The sequence below is a fragment of the Quercus robur genome, chromosome 6 (assembly GCF_932294415.1).
Source record: "Quercus robur chromosome 6, dhQueRobu3.1, whole genome shotgun sequence".
In the NCBI taxonomy this organism is placed as follows: domain Eukaryota; kingdom Viridiplantae; phylum Streptophyta; class Magnoliopsida; order Fagales; family Fagaceae; genus Quercus; species Quercus robur.
Genome location: NC_065539.1, coordinates 42014895 through 42032819, shown reverse-complemented (window position 1 = coordinate 42032819; position 17925 = coordinate 42014895). Strand labels below are relative to the sequence as shown.

Sequence of the window (17925 nt, the reverse complement as noted above, 5' to 3'; positions counted from 1 at the left end):
CACACATACATAAATATACACACACATACACACTCCTACACATACACATAAATAAACATACATAAACATAAATGAACATAAACATAAACACACATACACATAAATATAAACATATACATATACACACATAAACATACACATACACACTCATACACATATACATACACATACATAAACACACATACACATACATTTTTAGTTCTCGCCTTGGACCCCAAAATGTCTAGGGCCGCCCCTGGATTCATACATATTGACTGACTACAAATGTTATGTAAAACAGCTTCTATGCACATCAAGCCACACGCCTAAATATTGTTTGCACATCAAAGTCTGAACATTCAAAGGCCTCTCGAATACTTCAATTTTCTCCAGAACCCCCCCCCCAAAAAAAAACCCAGATCCATGCATAGTCACAAACCCATGATTAAACTGAGAAACTCATTTCTAAAAGCACATGAAGACCTGATTTCTACCACCAGACACACACAAACCTGTATCACATTAAGTAAATGTTTGTAAATTTTTTTATATATAACAAATAGCATAAATATGATCAAAATTCTTCAAATTGTTAACAATTTTTATTTTGATTGTTTAAAAAGAGAAATGCTCAGATGAGAGTGTGCTCGAAAAAGCAAAAAGAATTGACAACCGAAAATCAAATATTGAACAAAAATAAATCCAAGGGAGGGGGAGTTGTTAGGGTTTTGGCAGCTGATACAGAGAGAGAGAGAGAGATAACCTGTGAGACAAAAGTTGAGTATCGAAGGCGAAGAGAGATCACGAGCTTCGTCGAATCTGACTTAAAATTGTAGGCTTTTTGTTGTTGTAATTTGAAATCCGTGCTGAACTTGCATTTGCAATCCCAAAAATATGAACGCTTCTCTACCCAAGCGCAAAACAAATACAGCTTCCAAAACTTTATTTATTTATGTATAGTTGTTTTATAAGCTTAAGACAAAACGACATCATTCATGTGCTCAAGGTTTAATATTTATGTTTTTTTTTTAATTAAAAAAAAATTTAAGATTTAATTTGTAGGGTAATTCTATGGTTTCTAAGAGGTACAGTACCCATTAGTAGGCAACTTGCTATATCATGTTACTAAAACATCACATTTGATGGTATCATCCTCATATTGTGTAGTACTAACATCACATGTTATTGTACTTTTATCACATTCAATGGTTCCCTTATTTTTTTCTCACATTTGATAGTACCATCTTCACATTGTGTAGTACCAACATCACATGTGACTATACTTTTGTCACATTCGGTGGTTCCCTTATTTTTTCTCACATTTGATGGTACCATCTTCACATTGTGTAGTACTAACATCACATATGATTGTACTTATGTCACATTCGGTGGTTCTCTTATTTTTTCTCACATTTGATGGTACCATCCTCACATTATGTAGTACCAATATCACATGTGACTGTACTTTTATCACATTCGGTGGTTCATTTATTTTTTTTCTCACATTTGATGGTACAATTCTCACATTGTACAATACCAACATCACATGTGACTATATTTTGCCACATTTGGTGGTTCCTTTTTTTTTTTTTTTTTTTTCCTCACATTTGATTGTATCATCCTCACATTATGCAATACCTATATCACATGTGACTGTATTTTGCCACATTTGGTGGTTCATTTATTTTTTTTTTCTCACATTTGATGGTATCATCCTCACATTGCGCAGTACCAACATCACATATAACTGTATTTTGCCACATTTGGTGGTTCATTTATTTTTTTTCTCACATTTGATGGTATCATCCTCACATTGCGCAGTACCAACATCACATATGATTGTATTTTGCCACATTTGGTGGTTCCTTTTTTTTTTTTTTTCTCACATTTAATTATACCATTCTCAAATTGTGCAGTACCAACATCACATGTGACTGTACTTTTGTCACATTCAGTGGTTCCCTTATTTTTTTTCCTCACCTTTTATGGTACCAGTCTTACGTTGCGCAGTACCTACATTACATGTGATTGTACTTTTGTCACATTCGGTGGTTCCCTTATTTTTTTTTCTCATATTTGATGGTACTATCCTCACATTACATAGTACCAACATTACATGTGACTGTACTTTTGTCACATTCTGTAGTTCCCTTATTTTTTATCACATTTGATGGTACCATCCACATGTTGCACAATACCAACACCACATGTGACTGTACTTTTGTTACATTTGATAGTTCTCTTATTTTTTTCACATTTTATGGTACTATCCTTACATTGCGTAGTACCAATATCACATGTGACTGTACTTTTGTCACATTCGGTGGTTCCCTTATTTTTTTTCCTCACATTTTATGGTACTAGTCTCACAAAACGCAGTACTAACATCACATGTGACTGTACTTTTGTCACATTCGATAATTCTCTTATTTATTTCTTACATTTGATGGTACCATTCTCATATTATGGAGTACCAACATCATATGTAACTGCATTTTTGTCACATTTTATGGTTCCTTTATTTTTTTTTCCCACTTGAATGGTACCATCTTCACATTGGGGAGTACTCATTTTCTGATTCTCTGACTTTCTTCTCCTCTCTCTTAGTTTTTCTATAGTCTACTTTTCTCTCTTCAGTTTCGTCTCTCTCAAATTCTTCTCCTCCAAACCATCCACAAGAACCTGTCTAGAGCGACGATTACTAAATAAAACCCTAAGCAAGACCCACAAAAGAAGAAACAGATCTCTAAACTAACAGTTGTTCTAGAGCCATACATTTTACCACAACTTGTGCATATGTCAACTTGTAATTTAATTATAACACTTACACATGGATTCCACATTATTGGTACTTAATGAAAAGTAATTCAATGACCATTTAATACGTGTGTAAATTGTGACAAAGTGTGTGCTCTTAAATCTTTTTCATGAACTAATGGTTTTACTTTCATTTTTATGCAGAATTACACACACTTTTGTGTGTTATGTTTCCTGATCAGTGGCTTAAGGGGCCAAGTGGCCATACCCTGGGCCTGACTAAGCTTGGAGTTTTTTCATGAGCAAAAAATTCAGGTATAGTATATTAAGTTCTTTAATTTAATTAAAACATATAGTCATATTGATTAATAAAGTACAAATAATATTATCTTTGCTAAGGATAATTCAATTTAAAGCCACTAATAATTCATTCAATTTGGATATTTCACTATTAATCCTTATATATTGTAAGTATACGCAAATTAAGAAGTATTGATACATTATTTAAAATAAAGATGTTGACAATTTAGAAAACATTTGAAACTTCAATTCCCAAAGAACATTTTAAGGATCTCCAAGGACAAGTTTTATTGAAAATAATTTAGTTGTTTATATTAAAAAGAAAATTGCTAAGAACTTAATATACATATTTGACCATGTCATGGGCGTAGAATTTTAACTATGGACGTTTCTGTTAGAAACACCAGGAGGAGCCAATTAAGTTACAAAACCCATGGCATACATAGTTGGTACTTAATTATGTTAAGGACAAAGTTCGGCTCTAACCATGTTTGAAGTCTTGGGCTTCAATGATCAATAAGAGTTGACATTAATTAGTTCTTGTCATGAGTTATTTAATCCAATCAACTAAGTGAATCATGTAAATTACACATAACATGACATATATATTATTGGGGGTAATTCTATCGTACCCCCCAAAAAAAAGAGAGGGTACGGTACCCACTAGTAGGTAACCTGCTATATCGGGTTATCTTTTTCTCACATTTGATGGTTCCATCATTACATCGTGCAGTTTCAACATTAGATGTGATAGTTCTTTTGTTACATTCGACGGTTCTCTTATTTTTTTTCTCACATTTGATGGTTCCATCATCACATTGTGCAGTTCTAATATCACATGTAACAGTTCTTTTGTCATATTTGATAGTTCCCTTATTTTTTTCTTACATTTGACGATTTCATCCTCACATTTTACAGTTTCAACATCACATGTGACAGTTCTTTTGTCACATTTGGTGGTTCTTTTATTTTTTCTCACATTTGCCAGTTCTATCCTCACATTATGCAGTTCCAACATCATATTTGATAATACTTTCGTCACATTTGGTGGTTCTCCTTATTTTTCTCACGTTTGACGCTTTCATCCTCACATTGTGTAGTACCAACATCACATATAACAGTTCTTTTGTCACATTTGGTGGTTCCCTTTTTTTTTCTTTACATTTGAGAGTTTCATTCTCACATTGTACAATTCTAACATTACATTTAACAATACTTTTGTTATATTTGGTGGTTTTTTTCCTCACATTTAACGGTTTCATCCTTACATTATGCAGTACAACATCACATGTGACTGTACTTTTATCACATTCGGTGGTTCCTTTATTTTTTTTTCCACATTTGATGGTTTCATCTTCACATTGTGCAATTCTAACATCACATTTGACTGTTCTTTTGTCACATTTGATGGTTCCTTTATTTTTTTCTCACATTTGACAATTTGATCCTCACATTGTGCAATTCCAACATCATATGTGATTGTTCCTTTGTCTCATTTGGTGGTTCCCTTATTTTTTTTCTCACATTTGATGTTTCTATTGTTACATTCGGCAGTACCAATATCACATTTGACAGTACTTTTGTCACATTTAGTGATTCTTTTTTTTCCCTCAAATTTGACGGTTCCATTCACACATTATGTAGTACCAACATCACATGGATTGTATTTTTGTCACATTCGGTGGTTTCCTTTTTTTTTTTTTTTTTTTTTTATTCATATTTGATGGTTCTATTGTCAACATTAGGCAATACTTACGTCACATTTGAAAGTAGGTGCTTATGCTTGTTCTTTTACCTACACTCCCCGTGAAAGTAGTGCAAAAGCCTTGGTAAAACTGAAATATTTATAAGAAACTACAACAACAATAACAACAAAAGGCAAAGAAAATAATGGCCCAAATTTGTTGGACATCTTTTTTAGTTGCAACTGTAAATACCTATCTAGGAAACAAAAGCTATAAATACATTTCTGATCATTTCATTGATGAGCCAATATATAAGAGTGATGACATAGCTCCTCAATGCATGATGTTCTATAAAAGAAGTTGAAACAATTTTGATTAAGGTAATGAAAATTGCAAGATTGGTGCCAAAATTTGACACTCCAGATTTAGTGAATGTACAAGTACAACTATAAGCATTCAATTGTTGTCATCAGAAACAGGATGCACAGTTGGATACCTATTATTTTTTCCTACAAAACTCATATTTCCCAACAATTGAACTGGAAAAAAAAAGAAAAAAATTTAGTAAGATATTCATCACCCTCAAGCTTGAAATGGATGCAGTAGAAAAGAAACAAGTACAAAAATTGTAGCAGACCAAAGCCACCGGTTTGATCTTCCTTAGCTTTGGCATTTGAGCAAAGAAAAGTGTGACACTCAAAATGAGTCATGAATTATCAGAGCATCATAGCTGCTGATCAAGAAACAGGTCTTTAGGAGATCCCAAGTATTTTGAAACATTTGTAACATAATTTTTAAACCAGGAGGTGCTGCGAGTCAACCATCCAGTCTGAGTCAGTTCTTGCATTTCAAGCATGCTTTTCCTTTCTTCATCCAACAATATATCTAGCCACCTCTTAGCCATGAAAACTTTGATAGCTTCAACCCCTTCCTTGACAACCTCCACTAGTGGTATTACAAGAGGATTTTGGTCCAGGTTGAGTTTGGTCAAATTATCAAGCGGACCAAATGTATCAGGAAGAGCATTTCCCTCCGCTAATCCCACCCCCCCCCCCCCCCCCCAAAAAAAAAAAAAAAAAAAACCCAAATTTCAACACCACACTAACAAGAACCCAAACCCCCTGATCATCAAAAACATAGACATAACAAGTTTGGAAAAACTGAATTCCTATGAAGCATTTCAACAAGCACTTTATGTGCCACCTGAAAAGAAATAACAAAATTAGTACCTCTTCAGCACAGAAGTATTGCCTACATTGTGGTACAATGAAATTTAAAAGCGAATTCGAAAAAAATTCTCAAAACCCAACAAAGAAATTAGGGTTTTATTTGATCCTTACCTTAAAAATCAAAAGATTTGATCCTTTAAGAAACCTTCAGCGGTTGGTAAATGGGGATACCGTGGAGATGATAGTGAAATTGATGGACATAAGGAACCCATTTGAAAAGAAGGAATCTGGGTTTTTTAAGAGAACACCAGAGAGGGAGGACGGGAGAAGGTTGGAGAAGAGGAACCACAGTTTTTTCTTTTTTCTCTTTTCTTTTTGGCTTTTATATGTTTACTTGGTCTACTGGTAATAGGTTTCCCACTAAACTAAAACTAACGGTTAAGATTAAAACAACATAGTTTTAATGGCTGAGATTTGTGTGGGTACCATACCCACTAAAAATATAGGGGGTACTAGAGAAGGACCCTAATTTGTAACATCTTAAAATATTTAAAATGTATCTTTCAAAAAAAAAAAATCTAAGAAAATCCTAAATACACGTTAAACAAAATAGACTTTAGTACTTTACAACTAACATTTGTACTGTATAAACTATAAACCATATCCACTAAGTTCTTTCCTTCACTTAACAAAAAATAAAACAAAAGGAGAAAGTGCAAGTAGAATTGTGACATTATTTTTCAGTACCAAGTAGGAAAAGAAATTATTTTCATTATAAGCTTTGGGTTGGATGTAAAACAAAATTTAACCTTTTTTTTTAAGGCAAGAAAAAGAAAATGTAACTTTGAATTGACTTGGGATAATCCTAATTCTTTTGGAGTTTATATTGTCGAATTGGTTTATTTTTATGTGGTAATTTAGTATAATTTAATTTATTTCTATTGGTTTATTTTGTTTAAAATATAAACAGAACAAAAATATATCTATTTGAAGTGACAAGTTGTTAATGGTGAAAAATAAAATTGTATTTAATGATGAACCTTTATGAAATTCAATAATAATATGCGAACTTAGCAGGTGTGAAATTTGTTGTCAAAACTGTTAATATCAATAACATTGCTCAATTTTATAACACAAGACAAGTTTATCTATGTAAACTCCTAGAATTACATGAGGGTTTAAAACTAAGATACCTATCATATATATAATCTCTTCATCTGTGATCTTAATTCCTAACTGTGATTTAAATATGTAAATTCCCCCATAAAAAAGCTCTATTGAGCACATTTTATTAAAGGCCAGCTAGATGACCATAATCAAAATCCTACATTTTACTTGAATTGAACAAATCATTTCCTCACATAAATTTTGTTATACAAAGTTACAAATGCCTCACAGTATCAGATATGGTATTTGCAGCAAACTTTGCAACTCCCCCCCCACCCCCCCCCCCCCCCCCCCCCCAAAAAAAGCAAAAACCCCTTTTCTTCTTTCTCCCCAAAAAAAATAAAAAAAACTGTATATGCCTAGGGAATAAACTGATGAAGAGAAGACAGAATATGCACATAGCGTTTTTGTAATTACAATGTGAAGCTCCTTTCTGCTAAAATTAAGAGCGAGCCATTCTCAAAAATGAAAACATGTAGTCTTTCTTTGTGGTATCAATTTGTATCTAACAACAGAGTCTCAGATATCCGTCCTCTGTTCCAACAAGAAACAATCGTGAGAAAGGTAGAATACTAATACTTGATAACACTGATAAATTTTTTGTTCCATGATCTGCCATGTAGAGTTTCTGAGGTATGACCCGATAACGCCCATCCTGCCGCATGACAATCACAAAGATCCATTAAAAAAATAAAAACAATAATAGAGAAATAAATTCATAACTGAGAAACCATATAACTATCTTGTTAGAGGAAGAATACTTCACTAGAATTGCTGTGCTGAAAAACAAAGAGGGCATGTAATTATTGCTGTCTTAACTAAAAGACCAAATGGTCAGGTTAGGATCCTTTAAAACCCTAGGCACTTTCAGTTGAACCTTTACAATCCGGTAAACTGTGGTTTGCTTGGCTATATAGTTTTTGCAGTGTTTTGTTCACAACTGTAAATATTTTGATTGTATTCCTGTGTACATACATATACATGCAACTTTATTTAAAATTAACTGAATTTTTACAAAAATAACCCTAATTGCAAAAATAACCTTGCATATTAAAATACTAATAGCCTAATAGACTACTATGACTTAAAACCTAACAATACAATTGACTTGCAAACATAAATAATACTAAATTAAAATAAAAGTCTTCTTGTGTCTTCCGCATCAACAATTCTTTCAGTAGATACTTCCACATATAGTAATCTAATCATTATACTCACATGTATTGAGAGTTAAAAGCTATACCAAATAAAGCTTCGGTATTCTCAATTAAACATGAATGGTGACAAATTGATATTTGATAATATATTTCAACCTAGTGTTCCAACAATAGAGGGTGCAGAAAGCATTAAGATAATTGTTATGCTAATTAAATGCACATAGTAAACATTTGAGAACTGAGAAAATACTGCTATATACGTACTTCATCAGCAGATTTAGATAAAGACGTAAGTCCAATCCTATTTCTGGAAATTGTAATAACATCTTGGCCCCATAAAGAGAAACCAGACACGCCATCAGAATGACCTTTGAAAATAGTGGGCTGCGGTGGCCAATTCCTGTGAGAAAAAATTATAGAGGCAATTAGGAAAGGAAGGGCTTTAGAATACAACATTGATTTTGAAAGGGGTCAATTGAATAACTACCATTATTAAACAGAGAAGTTGCGGAATTACCTTCTCAAGTCCCAGATTCGTAAAGTCCTATCAAGAGAGCTTGAAATAAGCAAATGGTCCTCTGGTGCAGCCAACTGCATGTAATAAGGTTAATGAAACTCCAATTCAAACTAAAATGGGTTTTTCTTTTAGCAAATTAAGCACACCTTTGTCACATATCCATCATGAGCTCGCCAAGAGGCAATAACATTTCCACTCCTTGGGTCAAATAACCTACAATGACCTGTACTTAGACCAGCTGCGATCCAAGATGGCGAAGCAGAAGCTCCATCTGCATGCATTTTGTCAGACCCACTGGAGCATATGGCAGAAACAAGAGAAGGAAAACCAGACTCAACAGACTCCCCCCTCCACAGGTGCAGCTTTTGACCTTGGGTGATATCAATGAACCTGCACGGTATAAGGAAAGATCAAGTCTGAACTGCATCAGTACATTATCTATGTAAGATTCAAATGCAATCTGACTTTAAATGTATGTATTCACCTGAGAGAACCATTTCCAGTGCCAACCACAAGCATCTCAACAAATTCTAAGTGATGCATACAAGTATACAAGTTCCCATCAAAGGCACTAGTCAGTATCCCACTCGTTAGCGTACTGGAATTTAGCATATTACCCTGGTCAGCATTATTCTTTGAAGCAGGAGACAAAGGGCTTGCAAGATGTGTGGAATCCACCAAGGGTTCAGAAAAAACAGTAATAATTTTCCCAGTTCGGCTATTCCAAATGTGTATGGTTCCATCACAAGATGCTATTCTTCCACTGGACGACATGAGACAAATGTCGTTCACAACCTAGAAGTTGCAGACGGTTAGAGACATCTGGTTAAGCAAAAGCATTATGCCAAGAACCATAACAAAGTTTAGGTCTGCCAAATATCATGCAGAACCTGTAAGTTCTGCTGGAAAAGGCAACCAACAATGTGATTGCAATGAAATATATAGCATACAAAGTTTCATTTAAAGCGCAAGCGCGTACAATAAACCAACCTCTTCATGACCATAATAGCCAGATACACAATTGATTCTTGTGAGTTCCCATTTCTGAACAGTTCCTTTAAATCCAGGGCCAATTCCTGCAGTAAATACTGTAGACTCATCTCGGCAAACAGCTAAAGATCTCAATGCCCCATGATGCGCACGGACAGAGTGTATAACAGATGCTCTTATCTTCCATGGAAGTTCATCTTTGAGACCCCCTACACGACCAAGAAAATCAGGCCCATCCCAGCTAACAGCTGGACTAGGGAACCAAAACCATGGCTCACGCTTCACAAGATTTGATGTTGATGCATCTATCTCAACTGGACTCTTTTGAACTTCATAAATCCATTTCTGAGGAATCAAGTTTTTTGTACCTCTAACTCCTTGAGATTGTGGAATTGACCATCCGACCCCATTAAGTAACAGCTTAGCAGGATTGTATTCAGACCTTGAGCTGAATAAAGGCCTTCTATTATTTTCTGAACCACTTCGAGGTGATTCTCCTGTATATTCCCACTGAATCATAACAAGTTCAGAATTTTGAAGTGAAACAAATTGTGTGTGCGTAAGCACATGCGTGACACAAAACTTCATACAAGCAAACTCATACTAGAGACAAACTAAAAACCGTGAAGCTCTCATACCTTCCAATTATGACACCGTAAAAGATATTGCTCAAGAAGCAACCATGTTGCACAACACTGTCGAAGTTTCTCTATCCCAAGAAGAGATGCAAAAGAAGGGTACAGAATCAACCTGCAAATATGCTAAAAAATTCAATACATCCTAATTGTAGACAATAATTTTCAATTTAACTAAGCTTCTAATCTGGTGATGTGAAATGTGATCAGCACTCACACAAGGTCCATACGGCTTTCAATTTGAACCTCCCCATCAATTTTTGCTTTAGAAACCTTCACACTTCTGTTAAGAGGAGATCCTCCAATAACTTCCTGTGAGAAAGCAATCTCATCAAATAGCTCTTTAAGTTGTGGTAGAACATGCAATGCTGTCAGATCCGATCCAATCCGCTGACAAACTGCCATGAGAGTAGTAGCAGCAACCTGGCAGAGAAAGGAATATTGCAATATTGGAATCTTAAAACTAATAGCTCACATTTGAGATATAAAAAAGGGAAAAGGTGGGATTGACAGAATTACAAATGAACTCATTATAAATTCCAGCATTGGCAAGGAAAGTTGCAACAATTGATTGAATTGGATTTTTTTTTTAAATAAAAAAAATCAACAAAATTTTTCCCTACTTACGACTCCATTAACACAACACAGATTACGAGGAACTAAAGGGAGCAATATGAGGCGTAGACATTTTGATGTTGTTGATTAGAAATGCCAGGAAATATCAAATGTTTGTTGTATATAGCAAAACTAATGGAGAGACAGAACAGGTGAATGGCTGATCTGCTATGCATTTGTGTTTCAAATCCAATTGAAAAAGGCAAAAATCTACCAAGAGCCTTGTAGCTCAACTGGCACCTCCTGGTTTTTCTAATGGAAATATCCAGGGTTCAACTCCCCCCATCCCCATTGTAAGTTGTAACTATCAAATTATCGAAAAGGCAAGAATCTCACTTGAATCTAGTAAGCATCACATAAGTGACTTAAATAGTTTCTTTTAGCCAATGAGCTTAATCTGAATGGGCACTCCTCCCCAAAAAAAGGGGTGGAGGGAGAGATCATGGGTTCAAAATCCACTAGGTGTGTGTAACTTACCAATTAAAAAAAAAAAGAAAAAAAAAAAAAGAGAGATAATTTGGCCAAAAATTGATTAACCCTTTCTTTATGATTTCATCCAATTATTACAAGGACAACTCCAAGTTATATCAAGACAAGCAACAAAATAAATCCTATAAATCCACTACGATGAGTGATTGCACCCCGTGCAAGTTAATAGAGAAATTTGAAGCACCTGAAGCACCGCAAATTCCAAATTCTTATGCATAAGAACCATAACATGAAGGCAACTTCGATCCTGCATAATGAAAAGAGAGGTACATTGTTAACTCTCAAATGTTCCAATAAAACAAAACTGGAACAAAAATGAGAATAAAAATCCCGTACATCAACTAGCTCCTTTACAACCACCTCCCTTGGCAAGTATGCAACCAGGCCATCTAATGTCATTAGACAATCAATAAGTGCTAGAGCACTCCAGCTCTGGACAGGCTCAGGCTTCTTCATAGATGAGACATCAATGCAGGAACGAACAACGTGTTTTAGCAATGGTAGCAACTGTTTGACAACAAATGTCTCCCCTAAAAGACCACCTGAAAAGTCAAAATATAAAAGTGGCTTAGAGGCCGAACATGCCAATTCCAGAAAAGACATCAGAAGCAAAACCCAATGAACCAAGAATACCAATTCTAACCAGGACATCAATTCCATCAGCACAGAGACCTTTCCCAAAGCAGTGAATTAGAGGCAAGATTGTCTGATTCAACAACTTGAAATTAGAATGCAACAAATGCAATGAAAAATTACTCATGCCACAGTTTGTCGTGTGTGTGTGTGTGTGTGTGTGTGTGTTTGTGTCTATTTGTGTTTGCACACACTTTCAGTATTGAATCTCTGTATAAAGATAGATAGATATAGATCGGCATACTCAAATGCCGGTTTCTATTAAGTCACAAAACTGAGAATTTTAGGATAATTTTAACCTGATGAATGGTAACAGGTATACCAAGCTCTTCACTAGATCCGATTAGCAGCACAGAAGCAGCAGCCGCTGAACTCTTATGAGGAGCAATGTACAAGTTTGATATGACCAAAGGATGTATTGTTTCGAGATATGCTCGCTTACCAACCCGATCCCAAATCTCTCGCACAAATGAATCTTGAAGAATAGAAACCTTCAAGTGTGAATAACCTGTAGTCTGAAATTAATATCTCAATGAGTTGGAGATCAAAAAAGAAAGCCCATAAACCAGAAAATTTTTAAAATCAAAGTTTAAAACTAGCCTGTAAAATCTTCTGGATAGCAGGCAAGACCAGTGCCTTCACTGCTTTTGGAGTCAAGCATTTTATGAATTCTTTTAGTAGTATATAAGCCCATTCAGCTTCAGTATCAGACAGAGGAGTCACTACTAGCGGTAAGCAGTATGGAGCACACATTTCAGCCGCAAATGTTCCCATTTTCTTGAGGGCTCCTTGCTTTGCAAAATTTGCAGCATAAATAAGGTGGGAGCCATCTTTAGCAAGAAGTTGAAGGGGAGAAAGAAACAAGTATGATGATTTAACCGTCGCGGGAAAATAAGGTGAATCTAAAAGACTTTTAGCAGATGGCCTCCTAATGATTAGAAGCAATGAACAGGAAAGAAAATTAAACTTCAGTAATACATAAAAGTGCCCCACAAACATGAAGAAGAAACACATAAGAACACCCCCTCCCCAGAAAAAGGGGGGGGGGGGGGTGTGGGTAGGGGATAAACCAAAATAAAGAAGGAAGCACCCTAGAATGTAACATGCATAGTATCACAATCTTCAACAACACATGGTATCATATTTAAAATTTGAAAAAACAGAATAAATACCTCATCCAGTCCTTCTGAATGCATGCTTCAACAAGTACTTTAGTGTGAGGAGGAAGTTCCTGGATCAATCCAGGTAATATTCCACTCTCCAAGTACATGACCAATGAAGTTGAATCGAAAAGTGGCTTCCTCAAATGAAGTTCTGCTAAAACACAACCTACAGAAAATATGTCCTTTGCAGCACGTTCAAAGCAAGTCCTTGAACAAGATGACCCCAGCCTCCAAAGTAGTAACTCTTGATATCCCATGGAACCTTCACCCTCCACCTCAATATGCTCAAGAAGATAACTCAGATCAATATCAAATGGCAACCTGTTGTTTCCGATAATGTCAGAGAGTGTAGATATACTTCTCTTGAAATTCTCACCTGATAGCTCCCCCGCAGGATTGACATCCTTCCCAAAATGTTCAGGATCACAGCCATAAAGAGCACTCAAATGCCTAGCTTGTTCAGAAAAGGCAGAGGCTTCTTCTAACTCTTGTAAATAAGCAGTATCAAAGAGGAGAGATTTTTCACTCTCTACTTCATTTGCTTGGCATTGATGCATAGTTGATTTACTGGTGCTATCACATGCTTTCTTGGTAGAACCCCGACGCATGGGGTGTGGTTGAGTAAAGAGCTGGCGGCGTCCCACTGACCTTGGCATTGTGGGCTCTGAAGAAGGCAGCATAACATTTTTGGCAGCAATAGCTGCCTGACCCGAAATTTTGTACCCAAAGGTGATATCAATCCAATGATGGATTTGGCGTGAGACTAGGTTACTTTCCAAAGCATCACGATGTAATTTAATGAACTCCTCAGGACTACCTGCCCATGAAGGTATGGCCAAATCAGTCATCCCAGCATGCAGAGAACTAAAAACTTTGGGATCACAGTAAAACTCTGGAATGCACTCATCAGGGGTCCATTGGTACAGTCTTTGCATGGTAGAGGGATACTCATTGGGTTCATAGACTGAACGAACAGCTGTACGCAGGACACTCAAAGGTAACCTCCTTGCTTTGTAACTGCAGACTGCCAATTCAGAAAGGCATTCGTCTGATACATGGTGGGCGATTTCAGATGTCGAATAGGTGAAGTCCAACTGTTCATCCCCTTTTGCCAACCGCCATTTGCTCTTGCTTAAATCCCTCCAGCCGGCATCAGAATTCTCATCAGGTTTCATGCTAAAATCTATCACCCAAGGCATTACAGTATGAAATGTGTGGTCACCCCACCGTCTCCCAGCTAATCTATTTAAGATGAGTAGGTACTCAAAATTACTCATCTCTCCCCTCCACCACTTATTAAAATCATAATGCCAGTCTATAGATGTGGAAAGCTTCAAATCAGCATAGAGACCTTGAGAAAGACAATCCTCTATGCAACAACCTATCTTCGCAGGGGCAGTATCAGTGCATTCATTATCTCTTGTACTTAAGTCAAATCCTAACAAAGACTTATCACAAATGCTCAGCCAAGACCAGCATGACTCAGTCAACATTATACTGGATGGGCATATATTACCATGGGCAACCCCTAAACCATGTATGTAAGCCAACGCCGAGAGTACCTGATATATTAAAAACCTTACATGCCACTCCGATTTTAAAGCATTAGGACTATAATGGAGAATGTTTTCCAAGGTGTATGGTGCTTTCGGAAGCACCAAATTAATATGACCAGATGTATTGAGCATTGCAAGAACAGGAGCTATATTTGGATGCCTCAGGGAACCAGGGAAGTTACTCTCCTCAAATGATGGTACCCCAAGTAAACTAAGAAAATTTATGCTATCTCTCCCTGTAGGTTTCCCTTCTATCAATAGATTAAGTGAGGACAAAACGTCATCTTCCAAAGACCCAGACAAGTAGTTGGCAACAACCTCTTCAAGAATCGATTGGGAACAAATGCCAACACGGGCAATTGGGGCCAACGCAGTAACTGTCCTAAAGCAAGAGAACCTACCGGAATGGTTACATGTAGAACTCTCTAATGAATTCTTATCACCACCACTTGACAAACACTGATTATCATTCGATAAAGTAGTTTCATTGCCGCTAATTCCCACTCCAACCTCTCCTTGATCTCGACAAATATCATCAATCCCATGATTATCACTTCCTTCAATATATTCATTACTGCACCCCAAAAAAAAAAAAAATCAATAGTTTTAGTTTTTCCATATCATTCACTTAAATTCCAAGAATAACTAACTAGCTCCTTATTGTTAGAATATATTATGATATTATATATTAGAACATTCCCATAAACAAGTAGACCATGGTTTCGTAATACCATAGGCTGCTGTGATTTTACGGTCATACATTAGGTTTATTATAACACACAATTCAATATAGCAAAAATGGTTTCGTAATACCATAGGCTGCTGTGATTCCTCTCTTTGTTTCTCTCTCTCTCTCTCTACATCATTTTATTTCCTACTTTCTATTTTAACAAAAAAGTGAACAATTATCCCTATGCTAATGACTTTACATAAACAAAGTAAGAAAGAAAGAAAGCTGATACAAAAAGAGTAAAAAAAAAGAAATGGAAGAGATGGTATAATTACACGTATTTGGTTAAGCAATTGTGGTCTGTACTGGGAAGATACACCACTATGAAGTGAGAAGCTGAGGCCTCCCCACTTGGATTACACATCTGCAACAAAACAATGAAATCAAAACAAATCCAAATTGTTATAAAAAACACAAAGCATTGAAGAGAGAGAGAGAGACCTGAACGACGGCAGTAGAGGCGAGAGGGAGAGCGGAATGAGAGAGGGCATAGGAGAAAACGAGTTGCCGGTCTGAGAAATCCGACTTGATTCGGCGTTGCAGGCACTCCAAGCACATTTCTTCTTTCATTTTTTTTTTTTTTTTTTCACTTTTATTCGCAACTCGCAAGGAGCAGAGCCACTACGATCACTCCATGATTTTTATTTTGGACTGAACTGGGTGAGATTGTTTGAGAATTAGAAATCTCTGGAAGAACTAGCAGTCCAACGCTTTGATCGACAGGTGGAAGAGAAGAAGCGGAATTATTTTCATTTTCATGCTTTCATCATTGAAACGCACCGTTTAGAGTAGTGTTGATACTTGGTAGTTGGTTCTGCTACCTAGCCAAGCTCAAGTTATAATCACCAGATTAATTTGTTACAAAGTACTTTATTAACTTCTTCTGTACAAGTTTCTCCAAAAAAAAAAAACTTCTTCTGTACAAGTCAGAAAACTTGTAACTCAATAGTCAACACTCAACAGCAATAATTTAGCCAAAAAAAAAACAGCAATAGCATAGTTTTTCTCAAATAAAAAAAAAAAGAAAAAAAGAAAACAAAATAGCAATATCATAATATAGTATTTCCAACAAGATATTCACAATTTGAATTCCCCCTCCCCACTTAGAAAAGTTTGTGTATGCTTCACCTCTTAATAGACTTATGCTAATAATTAGTGACTAAATTATAACTTTGACTTGATTAAATAAAATAATTTATGTTTATAAACCTATAATAATAATCAATATTTTCTAACCTTAATATTGTTAAAAGTTATATATAATCAATATATATAAAACCGAAGCCTCTAAAGCTTCTATAATTTTCCACGTCAGCATTATTTAAAAAAAAAAATCTGATTTTATATGATAGATATTAGAAGATCATATATATATACGTATATTAAGATTAATGCCACTTAGCCGGTTGCCATGAATTAAGAGTCCCATTAGGAATTAGATTTTATTGGAGTGGCGTGGAAGTCTCTAAATCATGTTTGTATGCAATGCAAACTCCTTCACAGTGAAGGAGGTTCCGACTTACTCTCCTATATATGTATAAATCTACGTGTGTTGCTGCAAATTATTCTTTTGTTACAAAAACTTCTTTCTCAAGATACAAAAATTTCTCTTCATAGCTTTCTCTCTTTAGTTTTTGTATTCTTTCTTTAATATTAGTTTGTGTATGGTCTGTGTTTGTGTTTGTTTTTCCTTTAATAGTCTGTGTGAATATATTTCTTGGTACTTATGCAAAATCTTTAATTCTATGTTTCCTTTTCGTTTGCTATTTCTTGGCTTATATTATAGAATGTAATGTATATATTCATCAAACAATTTAGTTAATTGGTTTTTACATCCTTAAACATCACCCATTCATGAATGGAGATTCCGTGCAATATACCACTAGGTTATTGTAGAGTGAAATTCTCTCACAACAATTTTGACATTTTGATTTTTTTTTTCCAATTTTTTTTATTCAAGGGTTTAGATTCAAAGTTACAGAAGCAACTTTCAATCCAAACCTTTCAAAAAATTTTCTATTCATGAATTAAAAAGCTAGTGACTTTATTTCATAAAGTCAGTTTTTTTATTCTTAAGTAGAAAGGATAAGATTAAAAAAAATGCAAAACTATTTTATAAGCATGCTAATTACATGGAAACCTAATTCAATTAGAATTAGGCGACATAAGTTACCACATAGAATAGAAACCTAAATTCAATTAAAATTAGTAGAGATAGAAGTTACCAAATGGAATAGAAATCTAATTCAATTGGAATTAGCAGAGATAGCTAAGAACCTTGTATAATATAAATCTATAATAGTGTTCCGTATTATATATTAATATATTTATATTTGGTTTTGAAATTTGCTATTATTGTTTTAAAGTGTTCCAAATTCAAAAG

General features: G+C 35.2%; 1 protein-coding gene across 1 annotated transcript; it reads right to left on the bottom strand.

Annotated features, from left to right (window-relative positions):
- Positions 1-7413: 7413 nt before the first annotated feature.
- Positions 7414-16371, bottom strand: LOC126688819 (protein GFS12). The gene is made up of 16 exons (XM_050383683.1): positions 15984-16371; positions 15818-15906; positions 13266-15386; positions 12694-13021; positions 12393-12608; positions 12094-12166; positions 11797-12002; positions 11645-11707; positions 10574-10779; positions 10360-10471; positions 9722-10231; positions 9216-9526; positions 8878-9121; positions 8732-8805; positions 8479-8614; positions 7414-7712 (listed from the first exon to the last, which is right to left on the bottom strand). The coding sequence occupies exons 1-16, from the start codon at positions 16110-16112 to the stop codon at positions 7563-7565; spliced, it is 4968 nt and encodes a 1655-aa protein (XP_050239640.1). The 5' UTR covers positions 16113-16371; the 3' UTR covers positions 7414-7562.
- Between the last annotated feature and the right edge of the window lie 1554 nt (positions 16372-17925).